Genomic DNA, 19,528 nt, shown 5'->3' with positions numbered 1-19,528 from the left:
TAAATGAGTGCAGAGATTATTAAATAAATTTAGCAGGTTACTGTTGAGTTTGTTGTGGTTTATGGCACTAGGTAATTTGAATCTGTTTCTGGTTTTGTGACCATGATTTACAGTTTGAAAGCTATAGCTGAGATATTTAGGGCAGTTATCGCGGAGTATTGAATGAGCAGTGAGGCAGGTAAAGTAATGTGATAGCTTAGGTAAGGGAAGAACACCGGTAGTGCTTGTTATTAAGTTGGTAGGTGGTAAGTGATGGTTTTTATGGGGTATGTTTAGGTCTTTGCATATAAGTCGTAAAGCTTTTTTTGTAAAATAAATAGTGTGTTGGTATATTTTACAGGTGTTGTAGGGTAAAACACATGTAGGCCATATATAAGATAGGAATGGATAAAATTATAGTAATATAGTCTGGCGGTATCAAATTTCACAAGATGACAAATGTTATAAAATAAACGTAGGCTAGATGATATTTTATTTGAAATGAATGAGATGTGGTCTAGCCATAATAAAAAGTCGTTGATGATAAAGCCAAGTAGTTTAGAAGTAGATTGTCTTGTTAGGGTACTGTCGAATATAGAAATTGTCAGAGGGAAATTCAATGGTGGATTTACTAAGATATAGTGAGATTTCGAAATGTTAAGAGGCATCTGATTTGCCACACACCATTGTTGGATAAGTCTTAGGTCTGAATTTATTTTAGATTGGAGGCATGAAGGGTCAGTTTCGGATATAGAGAATGAGGTATCGTCAGCATAAGCATGAGGTGTGCTGTGGAGTGGTAATTTAAGTATATCATTTATAAAAATTTGAAACAGTGTGGGTGCAAGAATTGAACCTTGTGGAACGCCAGTAGCTATCGGAAGAGCATCTGATCAGATATTTTTTATTTTCACGCATTGGTGCCATCCATTCAAATATGACCTGATGGTGTCAAGAAATTTACCAGTTATTCCTATGTTTGCTATTTTTGAAATAAGTATATTATGATTAACCATGTCAAAAGCTTTTTGAAAGTCAAGAAAAATAAGGACTAAAGTATTTTTGTTTTTGACCATGTTTGACCAAGTGGAGTAAAGATGATGAATAGTAGTGATGCAGGAGTGGTTTTTCTAAATCCTGACTGTGAGCTGCTTATAGTTTGGTTACTATCTAAGTGTATTTTAAGCGCAGTAAGTATATGTCTTTCGTAAATTTTAGAAAGGATAGGAAGTACAGATATGGGTCTATAATTAGATAAATTATTTTTATCCCCACTCTTGTGTAGTGGGGTAACTATAGCAGTTTTCCATAGTTCAGGGAAAGTTGCTTCCTTAATAGCTTTATTAATGATATCTGTGAGCGGGATGATTATGAATGGCAATGATATGCGAAGAATTCGAATTGAGATATTGTCAATACCTGTAGCTTTGTCTGAATGAATGTGATGCAGTATGTTTACTACGTTGGTTGTATGTATAGGTGGAATAGTATCTGAAGCATGTGAATAGCAATGCGAATTAGGAGTCCAACTGCATTCGTTTTCGATATTTAAATTTCTAGAAATGTTGACAAAATGTTTGTTAAATGCATACCCAATGAGCGTTCCGGGGTATCAGTTTCTGATGACATATCTGGATTAGTGTTGTTTTTGTTAGTGTTGCGCATAACTTGCCACAGCTTCTTGGTTTGCTTATCGTTTGACTCTGAAATTAAGTTAGAAATATAAAGTTTCTCTTTTTTACGTATTAGATTTGTTGTGTAATTTCTCTGTGTTTTATATTCGTTCCATAACTGCTGACTTTTAAGTTTATCTCTCTTTTCCATATTTTTCAGAATTTTACTGTCCAACCAGGGAGGAAGAGTTGAGGACTTGACAAATCTGGTCTTGGTTTTAAGTGATGCAAGATAATCGAGTTTAGTTTAAAAGTAAATGAGTTAAGCATAGTCTCAACGGAAGGTGATTGGTAAAGAGTTAGCCAGTCAGCTTCTTTTAATACTTTTTGAAAAGCTTGAATTGAGAAGCTTTTCCAGTCAAAATATGTTAGTCTTTGACGTGTTTTAGGTCCTGTGGTTGAGATGCCTAACTTTCGAGATGCAAAGATTAGATAATGACCACTCATTATCTAATCTATTATGTGGTCAATAAGTGATTGAGATTTTTTCTGGACTCGAGTGTTTTGTTTGACAAACTGAACCAGAGCCAGTTGTTTTAAAATATTATTCCATTTGATATTGGGAGCATTTAGATTTATATTAAGGTCACCTAAGATGATAAGTTCATGACAGATGTCTTTACAATTTGCTATATAATTTTCGAATGTGTCTGACCATGTAACAGGAGAATTGGGAGGCCGGTAAACAACTGAGGTGAGAAATGGTTTCGCGTATGGTTGAGAGATTTTAATAGTAATAGATTCAGGTAGAATGTTATCAAGATCAGGTAGCTAGATGAAGTCAATAGATGAATGAACATAGGTCAAAACACCACCACTCTGCTTACCTATTTTGTCTCTACGCTGTATTACATAACCAGGAATATATAACAAATTACTACTTATGGAGTTGCTTAACAGTGTTTCAGAAACATGAAAAATTTTAAAATTGTATTTATTGATTAGATGTTTTACATCATCCATTTTGTTAAGAAGTCCTCGTATGTTTATGAGACCGATGGGTAATCCGACAAATTTAACGAACATTGTTGTGTCTATTGAGGTTTGTGTTGGCATAGAGATGCTCTACTCTAAAGATTATGTTTAAGTTGGAAAGTAATAAGCTATTTTTTACTGCTTTTTTTAGTTGGAGTTCATCTTTGAAAGTTATTTTCAGTGTACGTAGTGGTTGCTGGTCTTTGAAAAGCCTAGAAAATGAGGCACCGGAATATTTATTTTGTATAGCATCGAATATTTCTGAGTCAGGTATATCCTTAGGAACTCCTTTTACCATACCAATATGTTCCAATGAGTCTTTGGGGTCGATAGTCTTTCTAATAACAGAGCCATCAAAATTATCGGCTTTCCAGTCTCTGGTGATCTTAGCTGCTACCTCTGCAGAATCGAGTTGTACTATAAATCTCGGATTTGACGAGTGAATTTTGTATTTGTTGACCATGTCTATTATCAGAGGACCATGGTTAACATATAACATACGCCGTATCGTGTCTTGATTGGTGTGTTTGAATAGGTTTTTGTCGATGTTTTCTTCACTGGGGCTTATGACAATACAATTTTCAGGTTTAAATACTGCAGTAGATGTTTTACTTGATTTGAGTTGACTAGCGTTGTTTCTGCTGGCTGGAGATGTAGTAGTAGCAGGAACAGTTGTAGAGTTTACTACAGGATTTATATTGGTATTAGTATTCCTGTTGATTAGTGGATATTGAAGTGCAAATGGTTGTGTGTGAGTGTTATGATTCGGATGTTCGTTTTGCGTGGTGCAAACATTGGCATAAGTTTGATTTGTTTTTTTATCTCAGTAAGTTGAGATGTTAAAGAAGTTATTTTGGCTTCAAGCTCTTCTAGTTTTGTACACGTAGATGACGGTTGAATATCGTTTCGTTGTGGTAGCTGATTTTCTACTTTACAGATTCTTTCTGTCAGCTGACTGACGACCTTTTCCAGCTTTGAGCAGTTACTACAGGAGTTAGCATCAGTAGATTTTGTAGTAGTGGGACTATCTGGTAAGCTAAAGCTGTTCATTGTAGAGTTGAGATTGAGAATAGAATTGTCCTTAATATAGTAGGCAGGAGGGTTAAATTCTGATTTGGCAAGCATAAATTCCTCGGCTTTAGCTAAAGTAGAAAAATCTTTGAAGCACTGTCCACTATAGCGGTAGACTTGCTTTTCAGCTAAGTTCCAATTGTCATAAATACCAGGCATGTGACCGTTGGCTACCGCATAAAATGTCGTACTCGTAGATTTTTCTTTGATATCATCTATATTACCGTCAATCATTTCAATGCCCATAGCCGGCATTTGTAGAAAAACGTATTTATATTTTCAAAATCGACATTGGCGATAAAAATTTAAACCTGCCGCCATGATCGACCTTGACCTTCCTTCCTGAGTAGATGGTTGTGAGTTGAAGGTAGTGGGTAAAGCAGAGGTTCGGTTAGGAAGTAGATACAGATCTATGGTAACTGCGGCTCATATTGTAAAAGGATTGAGAAAAAAGTACTTTGGGCACGAATGAGTTGAAACAGCTTATATTATTGGCTGTTTTAAATGTATCATTTATGAGAGAATTTAAGCCGGTTAAGAAAGACCTGCTCACTAAGCAAAAAGTGTTCAAGAATAAGTTAAAAATTTTCAAGCCAGTTACATTGTTGCCTCTTAGACCTATTACAGCTGGTCTAAGTTGATATCTTTTAGATGATGGCAAATTGCAAAACATGATGAATAAATCTGATGGTAAAGGTAGAAGTCCTAAAGATGGGAAGGATAAGAACGGAGGCTGACCAGGTAAGGTATCGATGAAGGATAGTACCAGTAAAAAAAAAGCTGGTCAAAGGTGCCTGTCTGTAACACCAGTTACGCAGCTGCAGCTATGAATAAGGTGGCAAAGTGGCCGGTGGGCAAGGTGCAGTTATTTTTTGCCACCGCATTACATCTGGAACGGTCTCTGAACAGATTGCAATACCAGTTACAGTGGACACTCACTCTGATGAGAGTGAGGTGGGCTCTCATTCTACAAGCTCTCAGCCTACAGGGCTGAGCTTTGGAGAGGCTATGGTTTAAAATAATGAGAACCTCTTAGAGGGGTTTTATGGCTTGAACTTGGATGCTCTTGCGGGAAATCCTCGAACAAACTAGACCAGGAGGGCTAATGGAATACTGCCCTTTAAGGTTACGGTATGAACGATTTGAAGGCTCAACTGAATAAAATAGGTGTGTTCATTGTCTTCACTGCATATTGGTATACTATGCGCTTCTTAGTGTATGGGAGTGGGGTATCATCACACCAGTCTAAACGACTTAAGGAAAAAACGGTATGTTGTATATGCAGGCATCTCTCGGGAGCATGACAAACTTGGGCTAAGGACACCAGATCGGCTTTAGGAGGCAAAGCCTCTTTAACAGGCTTATAGGATTATGTAGTTTGTTCAGCTTATTAAGGCTCCTCAAGTATACATATGGTGGTGAGCGATTATAAAACAAATTCTACTATAATAACAGCTGTTTGTCCGTCTGAAGTCACTGTAAGAGTGTTAAAGGTTGACTTGCAACAAAATCTACTTTACAGTTATTTGGTATCAAAAGATTCACCATGTCTTACTCTGCTGTGTTGTAGGGTCTAAATATGCAGAAATGTGATTACAAGCTCTTAAAAGCTCAAAAACAAACAGTTAAAAAGAAATGGCCGTAGGTTGGAATCCTTTCACTTTGACATACTCAACTCGGTGTGGTTATTGTTTTGACACGTGATGTTATCACGTGAAATGAAAGGCCAATAAAAGGCTCAATATAACACTTTTAGTAGCACTAGTTTATGTCAAAAACTTCAGGTTTTACTGGAAAGCCCTTATCAAATATGGATGCTCGCTACTTTACAGTTTCGTTTCAGCAAATAAAGCGAAACCAGTTAAATATATACGTGTAAGAAGTGGGTTAGCAGCATTCAACATATGTAAGACTCAAACAGGCTAATCACAGCTAGTAACGTTTATAATTACTGATTATTATTAATAAGCTAGCTTGTTCTATCATTTGGTTTCTGTTTATAGTATCATATCTAGGCATCGAAAGTTGCCCTCTCTTATAAAGAAGTTAGTTGGTCAACTCCTTAATGAACTTATTTTACACATGTACTGTATGATATACATGTGGTCAAACGATGTGTAAAATACCCCTCCTAATAAAGGTCACATAATCAGTAAGAGGTATTTTTAATAGACAATACAGAATTGTATATTTGAAAAGATTTTATGCAAAAAATCTCAATAATTATTTAATAAGTTTTATTCTAATTTACCAATAATTTTTGATGTTTGACATTTCTTGCAAATAAAGATGTTCTTTGTTTGCATTTCTCATTTAAGTTATCCTAAGAAAAATAGTTTAGCTGATTTACTGAAAACCTTGTTGTCATAAGTCAGAGATTTCTGGATAGGAATAAGGGTCACCTCATAATAAGACCTTATATAGAAATACAGAATAAAATTATATTTTCACCAATAGTTGTGCAAAGTGCACGATTGTTTTTGCAATGTGTAACAATTTGCTGCAGGTGACATTGCTGAGGAGTTAGTAAGCTGCAATATGTTGAATAACTCTAACAGGTGTCTATAATAGACTACACTAATTTTTATTTTACTAAACCACTGCTGTTATTATACTATATACAGTACTACTATTACTATGGTATGTTATTTTACTACTCTATATTACTGCTTTATCGTAACAAAACAGTTATGAAAATAAATGAAATACATAAATTAGCTAATGTTATTTGTTTAATTAGTTTGTAATAATTCTGTGTTTAATCACTATACTTAGCGGCTTTTAATAACTTGGAACAATTTCTCATCAGCCTATGGAAACTACTATGGAATTTTTTCTGTGTATCAAATTGTAGGTTATAAAAGCGGTGCAGAAAAAACATTCTGGAAAACTTTGTGGTTATACTGTATATCACATGCTGCATAACATGTTCCCACAAAGTCGATTATTCATTAAATGACAGTAGAACCATCTTAATAATCAGAGTCCAGTCTAAACTACATGTATGAGGAGTTTAGACTAAACCAACAGCAAAAGACAAACATTAAATTATATCTTATTAAAAGTTTTATACATAAGCAAAAGCACATTGATTAATATATTGGAGAAATATTGCATTTACTATAATACTGAAGAAAATAACTTCTAAATATATGGTTAAAAAGATTTATAACTCACATGTGATAGTTAAAGAGTGGCTTTTTTATAATGACAAGAGATTTTCCTGCTGTAATATGATAGAACTCTCATAGGTTTGTATTTACTGAGAAAAGAGGTGATGTGGGTCAATATGAATTTAATACAATAAGAACTATTCAAAGCAACAGAAATAAAATAGAGTTCAGGCTGTTAGGAAAAACTGGTCCCATACTAAAACTTTTCACAAACGAAAGCCTGCGGAGTTGAAGTGCAGGTTACATCATCCCACTTGAAGTTTTCCGCGATAAGACCATTAGAAGCTCTGCCACCATCAAATGTGTGAATGCAGTAGTCATCCACAGTCGAACCAGGTTGTGTTTGTTCCCAATCACCTAGAAGAATGTCTTTCTGGTCTCTGCCAAACCACTGCCATTTTCCTCCAGTTTTCTTTCCTCCAATCCAAGCCCAGCTGTTCCTCCAATCTGTAAGTAAAGAATGTGAAATCACTACCGCTTAATTAGCACTGAGCGTAACTCCTCTGACCACACTTGATACTGTGACTTTTTAAAGAAGAATGATAATTCCGATAAATTGATTTTTGACAAGACTGTATGGATTTCACATGTACAATAATAAGCATAGATAAATTAAACCCTTGTAGTTCGAATACAATTCATAGGGATGGACTCAATTGATCTTTAGATACAATTCATAGGGATGAACTCAATTGATCTTTAGATACAGTTCATGGGGATGTAATGAATTGATCTTGTGCAAGCGAAATAAACCATATATAAATTTCTCAAAGTTTGTTGTCTGTAGGTCTGTCTGTCTGTCCTTCAGTATGTCCAGCTATAGCTATTAAAATTTTGGAATTAAAATTTCGCATTCTGTTGGATTGAACTCATGTAAATTGCGACCGCAGGTTTGCAATTCAATTCTCTAACTACAAGACCACAAAAGCTCTTATAATTCATTGCTCTTACTACATAACGTATAGACCCTTTTCCATTTCACGCCCAAAATGATGTATTAATTGAAACTCTATAAACTCTTTTAGCTCTATGAAACGTGATGCTTTCTCGTGTTTTCATGAACTTCTATTTCCGTTTTTTCGTAAGATTCAATCACTAAATCGCAGACAAGGCTAATCTTTTTCACGCGGATAGTTGTATTATCTCGAGTAGGAATAGCCTCTACATGCTCTCTGTGTTCGGTCAGACAAAGACAGTACGGTATCTCATTTTTACATTTGTACCAGTATCGAGAGGTACCAGTATTGTCGTATTCAAAGTTTTGATGGATAGCTTCTGCTGGAACAATAACCTTTTTTATACACACTTCTACGCACAAGTAGTCATTATTAATTCAACGTATTCAGGATTTTAATTTTGTTTTCTCAGTTCGTATTAATTGCATCATTACCAAATCATCTTTTATTGCAATCGTAGCAAAACAGATTTAATTTAGCTATTACTTGCTAATTATTTCACATTTACATTTAAACCCTTTTATAGTTATTCTATTTTTTTTAAATTCATTTGATCTGCACAAAACATTTTCCTCATGGTATGAAGTTTAAAAGTTAGAATGGTAACTGTTGTTATATGCTAAATAAAAATAATTTTTCTGTGCAAAGACTTTTATTACCCAAGCAACGCCAGGTATTCGTCTAGTTGTTCTATAAACTCATTATTTGAATTGTCAATATTCAAACAAAGATACAAAACTAGGTGAGGTTGAAAGCACATACCTGGATTTGTCATTCTTAAGTTTTTGTACCAGTTGATAGACTCCACGGAGTCGAGGACAGCTAGATACTCTCCGGCAGCTTCACAGTAAGCCTTAGCTTCATCCCAGGTCTTACGTTCTCTAATAATGCGCAGACAGCTGCAGGCAAATGGGTTGTATGCGTATCCTGCTGGACACGCTATTCCTGCTATTAAAGACAAATAACTATATATAACAAAATATAAATATATCTATATACTTCTTAGTGTTTGTTTGTTTTTTGTCCCTATGTGTAGTCATAGCAATTCAAAACTAGTCCCGGAAAGCCTGCGTTGCACTGGATTCGCACTTGAGCCCTCTAGTTCTGCAGACATGTGTGTTACCCATTACACTACACATCCGACAAGCGATACTATGATATAATTTACACCTAACAATCCAAGTACGCTTGGTTTCACAGTCGTGTCTCCTAATTTATCTGTTTGATTCCTGTGAAATGCATTTTTGTCTCAACGTTTTTAACCGGCTTTGGAAAGCTTGCAGGTCACGATCATCGATTGTGTGCCACAAACAAAACTTCACCTTTTTTATTTATAGTTTTTACATTATTTCTTTATTTATTTTAATTAAAACTAATTTTTTTTATAACTAACTAAACGGTTTTTTTTTAATTTCCATTTAACGCGCCTTCAATTTCCGGTTCCTAAGATCTGACTAATCCTAAGGTAACTCGCTAAAAACTGTAAAAACTAAAAGCTTTTCACATGAACAGTCGTATTTTGCATTATTTTGAGTAAGAATTGCATCTACATTCACTCTCCATTTAGTCAAACAAATTAGTCTCGTGTGCTTCACTGCTTCAGTGATGTATTTTGTTTCGATATCTCATTTTTACATTTGTACCACTATCGAGAGGTACTATAGTATCATCCTATTCAAACTTTTTATGGATAGCTTTTGCTGCATCAGTAACCCGTTTCACACACACTTCTATTTACTCATCGTTATTATTAATTTAACATATTGATGATTTGTATTTTTTTTCAGTTCATATTAATTGTATCAGTATTAAATCTTTTTTATTTTAGTTTTTGTAGTACAACAGACTTTATCTAGCCATTACTGGCTACTTATTTTACAATCAAACACTATTAAAGTTGTTCTATTTTTTCTTAATTTATTTGAGCTGCACCAAACACTTTTATCATGATACGACATTTGAAAGTTAGAATGGTAAATGTTATATATGATAAATAAAAATAAACTTTGAATGCAAAAACTATTTTATTGCTGGAGCAATGACGGGCATTCACCTAGTATATAACTAAAGGTAGATGAAATTAAATAAATAAAATTGAACTTGGTAAATGTCGGCTAGAATAGCATGGTATACAGTTATATTACTTTCTATATATAATTATATATTGCTATATAACTTATATAACTATAAATTATATAGCTGTATATAACACTATATGATCTAATTAGATGTATATAATATGTAACTAACCGAACAAAATAACTAAAAGTATATATAATCTATCATTTAAAAAGGTAGATGAGTATATAAATATGAACTTTAGAAATTTCAGCTAAAATGACACGCTATGTAAGCTAGCTTTGAATACAATTTGACACTCACAGCAATAAGCATTGACTTGAAGGCTGCAGACTGTAGCAGCTACTACAAAGAGAGAAATCATGTATGTCTTCATCTTCAATCTTCATCAGAATACTCTCAACTTTGCTGAGAGAACTCTTATATACCAGCAGTATATTCCAGTATATTCCGGAATATACCGGTATATTCCGGAATATTCTTGTCACTTACGGATGATTCACAATAAAATGACAACATTTTTATGAAAGTTATCCAATAGCAATACTTGTTTACCTTATTTCGTCAGTTCACTTTGACATGCTCGGTGGTTAATGGAGTTATTGCATAAGTTAATTTGATGTCTTGGATTGATTAGCTTCTACAGAATCATCTGAAAATTTAAATTCATCTAAATTGATAAACGAAAACACATATACGTGCATCATATTGCGCTGTACCAACTACTTATTTGTCATGTTTATGGTTTCGAATAATTCTTCTCACCGTGAGTAGGTCAGAAACTAGTTATTGAGTGACTGTATGGAGTTTTCTAGCTGTAGAATGAATATGAGACTTTACTCTGGCATCAGAGTAAAGACAATAAGGTGGAGAGATAAACTATATTCTACAATACAATTCTACTGGCTTTACTGTTATGTGATGTTATTACTAATTCAACATATTCAACATTATTATTTTGTTTTCTCAGTTCGTATTAATTGTATCATTACCAAATCTTATTTTATTGTAATCGCAGCAAAACTTAAGACTTTGAATATGTAAAACATCAAATATAATGATTTAATCATAATATTTACTATAATAAAAGTTGTGTCTATCTATCCGGATATCTGTAGCTATACTTTGAGATAAGATAAAAAGATTCCTTTTCACAGGATTCGAACCCTCAACTCTTTGTTAGACAGACCAAAACACTTGCTCCAATCACACTGTTTCCCGCCTACAAAATATTGCGCAGTTAGTTATCTCTGAATCATCTCTCATGGCATACCTGACTGTTTGAGTACTACTTTTACTATAATAAGACTCGCAGTCGTCTGCGTGAAGCCATGGCTAAAGGTTGAGATAAAAGATTGTTTGTAATGGGATTCGAACTTGTGACATTCTGCTTGGAGACTGACGCTCTAACACCCTTCAGCGCTTCAGTATAATCGTGCAGCTTGTTGCTCTCTGTGCTTTATCACCGCAGCTGCCAATCTCTCACAGCAGACTAGACTGTCAAGGTGCTAGTATTGATAATAATGCAAGATAGAACTACTTGCATAGACATATAACAGTAAATTCAATAGATGGTTTTAATAGTCATGCGCTATAAAGATTTCTCTGCAGCCAATGACAGGTCAGCTTGCCGCAACGCTCAATGCTTGCTAGCACTAAAAATCTCTGATTTAATTGCTTTAGATTTGTAGATGACTGCCAATGTATTCTCTCAATAAAGGATTACTCATGGAGTTTGCGCTACCAAACAATGTGTGAACTTTTTAAAAGAAAACCATTTGAGGATGCACGAAGTTTTCACGTTTATCATAGCTATCTAAATTAATTTGTGATTACCTATATTAATTGTACTAAAGCTAGTTATATAAAGATTTTTGCAACACTAAAGCAGACTGCGTTTATGGTTAAACACGTTTTGTAGGCATTTACATGTACCATAGCAATTTATATTGATGCTTGAAAATATTTTCAAGTACACTATATGACTTGATGGTGCAAGACTTTCAACCAATTGCAAAGCAGTTCAAAAGCTATACTATAATCGTGGGTTAATTGCAAGCAATATATATCTACTGGTAGAAGTATTTCTCGGTTTCTCAATGGATATTTATTAAGAAATGTTTGACAAGTTAGATTTATGTTCGCAGATTTATTGCATCCGAAAGGTTTATTATCGTTCCACCGGAAAAAGAGGGCAAAATATAGACGATATTTGCTATACTCGTAAAAGGGCTAAAGTCATCTTTTCAAAATTTTTATGAGCGACTTGAAAAATACAATGTCAGCCTTTATTTGAACGCCGCCTCCAATTGACCGCCACTAATGAGAAATGAGTGAAAAATAGAGGGCCATAGCGTTCAATTAGAGGTTTTACAGTATATATCAAAAGAGACTTTTAGTCTGCCACTTTCTATGCCACGGTGATACAGTAAACTGATAGTGATATAATAAACTGATAAAAATAATACAATAAACTAATTATGTATCGCTAAATTATGTTTATGTTTCTCTTTCATAAAAATTATTTCTGTCAATCAACCACTTAATTTATCAAAAATTAATATAAAAATATCTTTACAAGACAAATGTTAAACTATATATAGATTTACAAGTTTTACAAGTATAGTAGACACTCTTACAACGTACACCTCCTTCATTGTAAATTTCATATAACGTCAAGAATTTATCTAAAGTTTATGCTTCATATCACAGAAAAAATTCCCTATAATGTAAAGTGTCGAGTCTGTGCAAGTTCCCAAGTTGGATTCAAATAACGAAAATATCACACGTGACTAGCCAATTTTATAGAAAAGCTCATAGCACTAATTGATATGTTCACCACAGTTTGCAGCCAAAACTGGGTTTTTTGTGCAATATGCACATAATATGCAAATAATAATTCAATTAACACCAATGATTCTATCAAATGATACGCTACAAATCTGAGAATTTATAAATTATATAAAAAGTCTAGTAAATGCTATAAATATTCATTCTAAATAAGTGATATGGTAAAGAAGTTTATAATGCATGCTAATATCAGAATAAAAACTTTTTAACAAAAAATCTTAGGCATCGTTTGCTTGGCCATTTGCGATGTGATTGTTTTTTTCCAATTCATTTTTGTTTCTTCCAACTGTTCAATACCTTCTGCGGTTTCTTGTGACCTGAAATCCTCTGCACAGTTAAAATAATCGATAAACTACATAACTCCCAAAAGGAGCAAAACCTTTATGTAAAAAAGATAAACTTTTAGCTACGCATAGAGCCTGTCCACGAGTGCTAAGGACCAATATTAGCCTTGACATAGCATTACAGATCCTCTGCAATTACTCAAGCCTATAATTAGTTGTTGTATTAATGCAAATTTGCAGTTAAATAAAAAGATTTTACAAAAATCTATCAAGTTGTGGAGTCACATGGGCTGACATGGGATCGGTAAGCTTGGGCAAGTCACTTACTAAGACATAGTTAACTTCGGTACTAAAAGGGTTGAATTAAAAGGTTGAGTATAATTTTTTTCTCTTTGAAAGGCAATAGGTGTGAGTTTGAAAAATTATGTAACAGATTAGGAAATTTACGAGTAGTTTACTGTTTGTATAATGTAAAATCCCTATGACATAAATGTTTACATAGTGGATTATTTATTTTGTAGGAGCCTCTACTGTAGCGTTAAACTTATGACAATCAGTTAACTTTGAGGTGTCAGAGAATTTTTTTTTTTAATCAGAAAGTTTGCAGGTGTTTAAAATACTGGTTATAAGAGACCAAATGGCTGAAGGCATGGAACATATGTGAGTGAAATTTGGATGAAATTGCCCAAAAATGTGGAAATGCATTTACCTGTACTAACACAAGCGCGCAGAAACATGCAGGCATGCACATGGGCCCATACATGCGCATACACACATTGGTGCATACATGGACATGTGCATACGCACATGTCCACACATGTGTGTATGCACATGTCATGGCATGCCTATATACACACATGTCCACACGCCATGACAAAATGCAGTTTGTTAATCTAGATAGTCATCGAAACACAAATTATCACCAAATTGTTATATCTGATGCCTTACATATCCCAAATTATTAATCATATAACAGTAAAGCCAGTAGAAGTCTATCAGTAGAAGCTAGTAGGAGTTTATCATAAAATATAGATTATCTCTCCACCTTATTGTCTTGACTCTGATGTCAGAGTAAAGTCTCATCTTCATTCTACAGCTAGAAAACTCCATACACTCACTATATAACTACTTTCTGACCTACTCACGGTGAGAGGAATTATTCCAAACCATAAAAATGACAAATAAGTAGTTGGTACAGCGCAATATTGCTAAGGTCAAGCGCCTTCCATTGACTGGCTACTGCAATCCACCCCTCTTTCAGGCAGAGAAAGAATGTATGAGTTCAAAGTGAATAAGTTTGTATTTGACTGTAAGCGCCGCAATCAATGTACAACAGATGCATTCACAACTCCACCGGGAGCCTGGCCCATCTTGCCAAGTCACCCAATTTACTACCGTATAAAAAAAAGGTGGATATGTACAAAACAAGTAAAAACATACCACATGGTCGAAACTGAATATAATAATAATATAAAAAGAAGTATAAGTATGATTAAATAATTATTGGCGTTGCCGATTAAAAACGTACAGAGTAATAAGAAATAAGCATATACAACAGACAGGGGAGACGAATCACGATATTTAAAAGGACAAGACAGTATAAGGCATATAGGAGTAAATAAAGTAAATGCAACGTCCGCCACAATATGATGCACGTATGTGTTTTCATCTATCAATTTAGATAGTTATCAGATCATTCTGAAGAGCTAATCAATCCAAGACATCAAATAAACTCTGCAAGAACTCCATTAACCACCGAGCATGTCAAAGTAAACTGACGAAATAAGGTAAACAAGTATTGCGATTGAATACCTTTCATAGAAATCTTGTAATTTTATTGTGAATCATCCGTAAGTGACAAGAATATACCGGGAATATACTGGTATATTCCGGAATATACTGCTGGTATATAAGAGCTCTCTCAGAGAAGTTGAGAGTATTCTGGTGAAGATTGAAGATGAAGACATACATGATTTCTCTTTTTGTAGTAGCTGCTACAGTCTGCAGCCTTCAAGTCAATGCTTATTGCTGTGAGTGTCAAATTGTATTCAAAGCTAGCTTACATAGCGTGTCATTTTAGCTTAAATTTCTAAAGTTCATATTTATATACTCATCTACTTTTTAAATGATAGATTATATATACTTTTAGTTATTTTGTTCGGTTAGTTACATATTATATACATCTAATTAGATCATATAGTGTTATATACAGCTATATAATTTATAGTTATATAAGTTATATAGCAATATATAATTATATATAGAAAGTAATATAACTGTATACCATGCTATTCTAGCCGACATTTACCAAGTTCAATTTTATTTATTTAATTTCATCTACCTTTAGTTATATACTAGGTGAATGCCCGTCATTGCTCCGGCAATAAAATAGTTTTTGCATTTAAAGTTTATTTTTATTTATCATATATAACATTTACCATTCTAACTTTCAAATGTCGTATCATGATAAAAGTGTTTGGTGCAGCTCAAATAAATTAAGAAAAAATAAAACAACTTTAATAGTGTTTGATTGTAAAATAAGTAGCCAGTAATGGCTAGATAAAGTCTGTTGTACTACAAAAATTAAAATAAAAAAGATTTGATACTGATACAATTAATATGAACTGAAAAAGAAATACAAATCATCAATATGTTAAATTAATAATAACGATGAGTAAATAGAAGTGTGTGTGAAACGGGTTACTGATGCAGTAAAAACTATCCATAAAAAGTTTGAATAGATGATACTATAGTACCTCTCGATAGTGGTACAAATGTAAAAATGAGATATCGAAACAAAATACATCACTGAAGCAGTGAAGCACACGAGACTAATTTGTTTGACTAAATGGAGAGTGAATGTAGATGCAATTCTTACTCAAAATAATGCAACATACGACTGTTCATGTGAAAAGCTTTTAGTTTTTACAGTTTTAGCGATTTACCTTAGGATTAGTCAGATCTTAGGAACCGGAAATTGAAGGCGCGTAAAATGGAAATTTTAAAAAAACCGTTTAGTTAGTTATAAAAAAAATTAGTTTTAATTAAAATGAATAAAGAAATAATGTAAAAACTATAAATAAAAAAGGTGAAGTTTTGTTTGTGGCACACAATCGATGATCGTGGCCTGCAAGCTTACCAAAGCCAGTTAAAAACATTGAGACAAAAATGCATTTCACAGGAATCAAACAGATACATTAGGAGACACGACTGTGAAACCAAGCGTACTTGGATTGTTAGGTGTAATTATATCATAGTATCGCTTGTCGGACGTGTAGTGTAATGGGTAACACACATGTCTGCAGAACTAGAGGGCTCAAGTGCGAACCCAGTGCAACGCGGGCTTTCCGTGACTAGTTTTGAAGTGCTATGACTACGCATAGGGACAAAAAACAGACAAACACTAAGAAGTATATAGATATATTTTTATTTTGTTATATATAGTTATTTGTCTTTAATAGCAGGAATAGCGTGTCCAGCAGGATACGCATACAACCCATTTGCCTGCAGCTGTCTGCGCATTATTAGAGAACGTAAGACCTGGGATGAAGCTAAGGCTTACTGCGAAGCTGCCGGAGAGTATCTAGCTGTCCTCGACTCCGTGGAATCTATCAACTGGTACAAAAACTTAAGAATGACGAATCCAGGTATGTGCTTTCAACCTCACCTAGTTTTGTATCTTTGTTTGAATATTGACAATTCAAATAATGAGTTTATAGAACAACTAGACGAATACCTGACGTTGCCTGGGTAATAAAAGTCTTTGCACAGAAAAATTATTTTTATTTAGCATATAATAACAGTTACCATTCTAACTTTTAAACTTCATATCATGAGAAAAGTATTTTGTGCAGTTTAAATAAGTTACATGTAAGAGAAAAACTAAAAAACCTGTAAAGGTTTTCAAACTTTGTCAAACAACTAACTTTTAAACTTCATACCATGAGGAAAATGTTTTGTGCAGATCAAATGAATTTAAAAAAATAGAACAACTATAAAAGGGTTTAAATGTAAATGTGAAATAATTAGCAAGTAATAGCTAAATTAAATCTGTTTTGCTACGATTGCAATAAAAGATGATTTGGTAATGATACAATTAATACGAACGGAGAAAACAAAATTAAAATCCTGAATACGTTGAATTAATAATGACTACTCGTGCGTAGAAGTGTGTATAAAAAAGATTACTGTTCCAGCAGAAGCTATCCATCAAAACTTTGAATACGACAATACTGGTACCTCTGGATACTGGTACAAATGTAAAAATGAGATACCGTACTGTCTTTGTCTGACCGAACATAGAGAGAATGTAGAGATAAGTAGCCTAAGACCAGTAACCTACTCGAGATAATACAACCATCCGCGTGAAAAAAATTAGCCTTGGCTGCGATTTAGTGATTGCATCTTACGAAAAAACGGAAATAGAAGTTCATGAAAACACGAGAAAGCATCGCGTTTCATAGGGCTAAAAGAGTTCATGGAGTTTCAATTAATACTTTATTTTGGGCGTGAAATGGAAAAGGGTCTATACGTTATGTAGTAAGAGCAATGAATTATAAGAGCTTCCGTGGTCTTGTAGTTAGAGAATTGAATTGCAAACCTGTGGTCGCAATTTACATGAGTTCAATCCAACAAAATGCGAAATTTTAATTCCAAACTTTTAATAGCTATAGCTGGGCATACTGAAGGACAGACAGACAGACCTACAGACAACAAACTTTGAGAAATTTATATATGGTTTATTTCGCTTGCACAAGATCAATTCATTACATCCCTGTAGAGCTGTATCTAAAGATCAATTGAGTTCATCCCTATGAATTGTATCTAAAGATCAATTGAGTTCATCCCTATGAATTGTATCTAAAGATCAATTGAGTTCATCCCTATGAATTGTACTCACACTACAAGGGTTTCATTTATCTATGCTTATTATTGTACATGTGAAATCCATACAGTCTTGTCAAAAATCAATTTATCGGAATTATCATTCTTCTTTAAAAAGTCAGTATCAAGTGGGGTCAGAGGAGTTACGCTCCGTGCTAATTAAGCGGTAGTGATTTCACATTCTTTACTTACAGATTGGAGGAACAGCTGGGCTTGGATTGGAGGTAAGAAAACTGGAGGAAAATGGCAGTGGTTTGGCAGAGACCAGAAAGACATTCTTCTAGGTGATTGGGAACAAACACAACCTGGTTCGACTGTGGATGACTACTGCATTCACACATTTGATGGTGGCAGAGCTTCTAATGGTCTTATCGCGGAAAACTTCAAGTGGGATGATGTAACCTGCACTTCAACTCCGCAGGCTTTCGTTTGTGAAAAGTTTTAGTATGGGACCAGTTTTTCCTAACAGCCTGAACTCTATTTTATTTCTGTTGCTTTGAATAGTTCTCATTGTATTAAATTCATATTGACTCACATCACCTCTTGTCTCAGTAAATACAAACCTATGAGAGTTCTACCATATTACAGCAGGAAAATCTCTTGTCATTATAAAAAAGCCACTCTTTAACTATCACATGTGAGTTATAAATCTGTTTAACCATATATTTAGAAGTTATTTTCTTCAGTATTATAGTAAATGCAATATTTCTCCAATATATTAATCAATGTGCTTTTACTTATGTATAAAACCTTTCATAAGATATAATTCAATGTTTGTCTTTTGCTGTTGGTTTAGTCTAAACTCCTCAGATATTAGACTGGGCTCTGATTATTAAGATGGTTCTACTGTCACTTAATGAATAATCAACCTTGTTCCAACATGTTATGCAGCATATACATTATTATATAACCACAGAGTTTACCAAACATGTTATGCAGCATGTGATATACAGTCTAACCACAGAGTTTTCCAGAATGTTTTTTCCACGCCGTTTTTATAACCTACAATTTGATGCACAGAAGAAATTCCATAAGAGTTTCCATAGGCTGATGAGAAATTGTTCTAAGTTATTAAAAGTCACTTAGTATAGTGACTAAACACAGATTTATTACAAACTAATTAAACAAATAACATTAGCTTATTTATGTATTTTATTTACTTTCATAGTTTAGTTACAATAAAGCAGTAGTATAGAGTTGTAAAATAGTATACCATAGTAATTAGTAGTACTGTATATAGTAAAATCACAGCAGTGGTTTAATAAAATAAAAATTCTTATAGTTTATTTTAAACACCTGTTAGAGTTGTTCAATGTATTGCAGCTTACTAAATCCTCAGCAATGTCACCTGCGGCAAATTGTTACACATTGCTCAAACAATTGTACACTTTGCACAATTATTGGTGAAAATGGAATTTTATTCTGTATTTCTATATAAGGTCTTATCATGAGGTGACCCTCGATTCCTATCCAGAAATCTCTGACTTGTGACAACGAGGTTTTCAGTAAATCAGCTAAACTATTTTTTTTATGATAACTTAAATGAGAAATGCTAACAAAGAGCATCTTTGTTTGCAAAAAATATCAAACATCAAAAATTATGG

The 19,528-nt window shown here is 33.7% G+C and overlaps 2 protein-coding genes across 2 annotated transcripts; one reads left to right on the top strand and one right to left on the bottom strand.

The window, feature by feature from the left end:
- Nucleotides 1-6,777: 6,777 nt before the first annotated feature.
- On the bottom strand, nt 6,778-10,301 carry LOC137399208 (C-type lectin domain family 17, member A-like). Its single transcript, XM_068085217.1, has 3 exons — nt 10,210-10,301; nt 8,590-8,775; nt 6,778-7,318 (listed from the first exon to the last, which is right to left on the bottom strand). Exons 1-3 carry the CDS (start codon nt 10,280-10,282, stop codon nt 7,068-7,070), a joined length of 510 nt encoding a protein of 169 aa, XP_067941318.1. The 5' UTR covers nt 10,283-10,301; the 3' UTR covers nt 6,778-7,067.
- A 4,679-nt stretch (nt 10,302-14,980) lies between these two features.
- Nucleotides 14,981-18,704, top strand: LOC137399209 (C-type lectin domain family 17, member A-like). The gene is made up of 3 exons (XM_068085219.1): nt 14,981-15,070; nt 16,502-16,687; nt 18,119-18,704. Exons 1-3 carry the CDS (start codon nt 14,998-15,000, stop codon nt 18,367-18,369), a joined length of 510 nt encoding a protein of 169 aa, XP_067941320.1. The 5' UTR covers nt 14,981-14,997; the 3' UTR covers nt 18,370-18,704.
- Nucleotides 18,705-19,528: the final 824 nt, after the last annotated feature.

This window comes from Watersipora subatra, chromosome 7, assembly GCF_963576615.1.
Source record: "Watersipora subatra chromosome 7, tzWatSuba1.1, whole genome shotgun sequence".
Classification (NCBI taxonomy): domain Eukaryota; kingdom Metazoa; phylum Bryozoa; class Gymnolaemata; order Cheilostomatida; family Watersiporidae; genus Watersipora; species Watersipora subatra.
This window is presented reverse-complemented; position numbering and strand designations above follow the sequence as displayed.

What these genes read in the sequence shown, in the direction of transcription:
- LOC137399208 (XM_068085217.1), bottom strand. Translation starts at nt 10,282, where the DNA reads ATGAAGACATACATGATTTCTCTCTTTGTAGTAGCTGCTACAGTCTGC. An exon ending in TCAAGTCAATGCTTATTGCT is followed by an intron (nt 8,776 to 10,209) that starts GTGAGTGTCAAA and finishes TGTCTTTAATAG; the next exon opens with CAGGAATAGCGTGTCCAGCA. An exon ending in CTTAAGAATGACAAATCCAG is followed by an intron (nt 7,319 to 8,589) that starts GTATGTGCTTTC and finishes CTTTACTTACAG; the next exon opens with ATTGGAGGAACAGCTGGGCT.
- LOC137399209 (XM_068085219.1), top strand. Translation starts at nt 14,998, where the DNA reads ATGAAGACATACATGATTTCTCTTTTTGTAGTAGCTGCTACAGTCTGC. An exon ending in TCAAGTCAATGCTTATTGCT is followed by an intron (nt 15,071 to 16,501) that starts GTGAGTGTCAAA and finishes TGTCTTTAATAG; the next exon opens with CAGGAATAGCGTGTCCAGCA. An exon ending in CTTAAGAATGACGAATCCAG is followed by an intron (nt 16,688 to 18,118) that starts GTATGTGCTTTC and finishes CTTTACTTACAG; the next exon opens with ATTGGAGGAACAGCTGGGCT.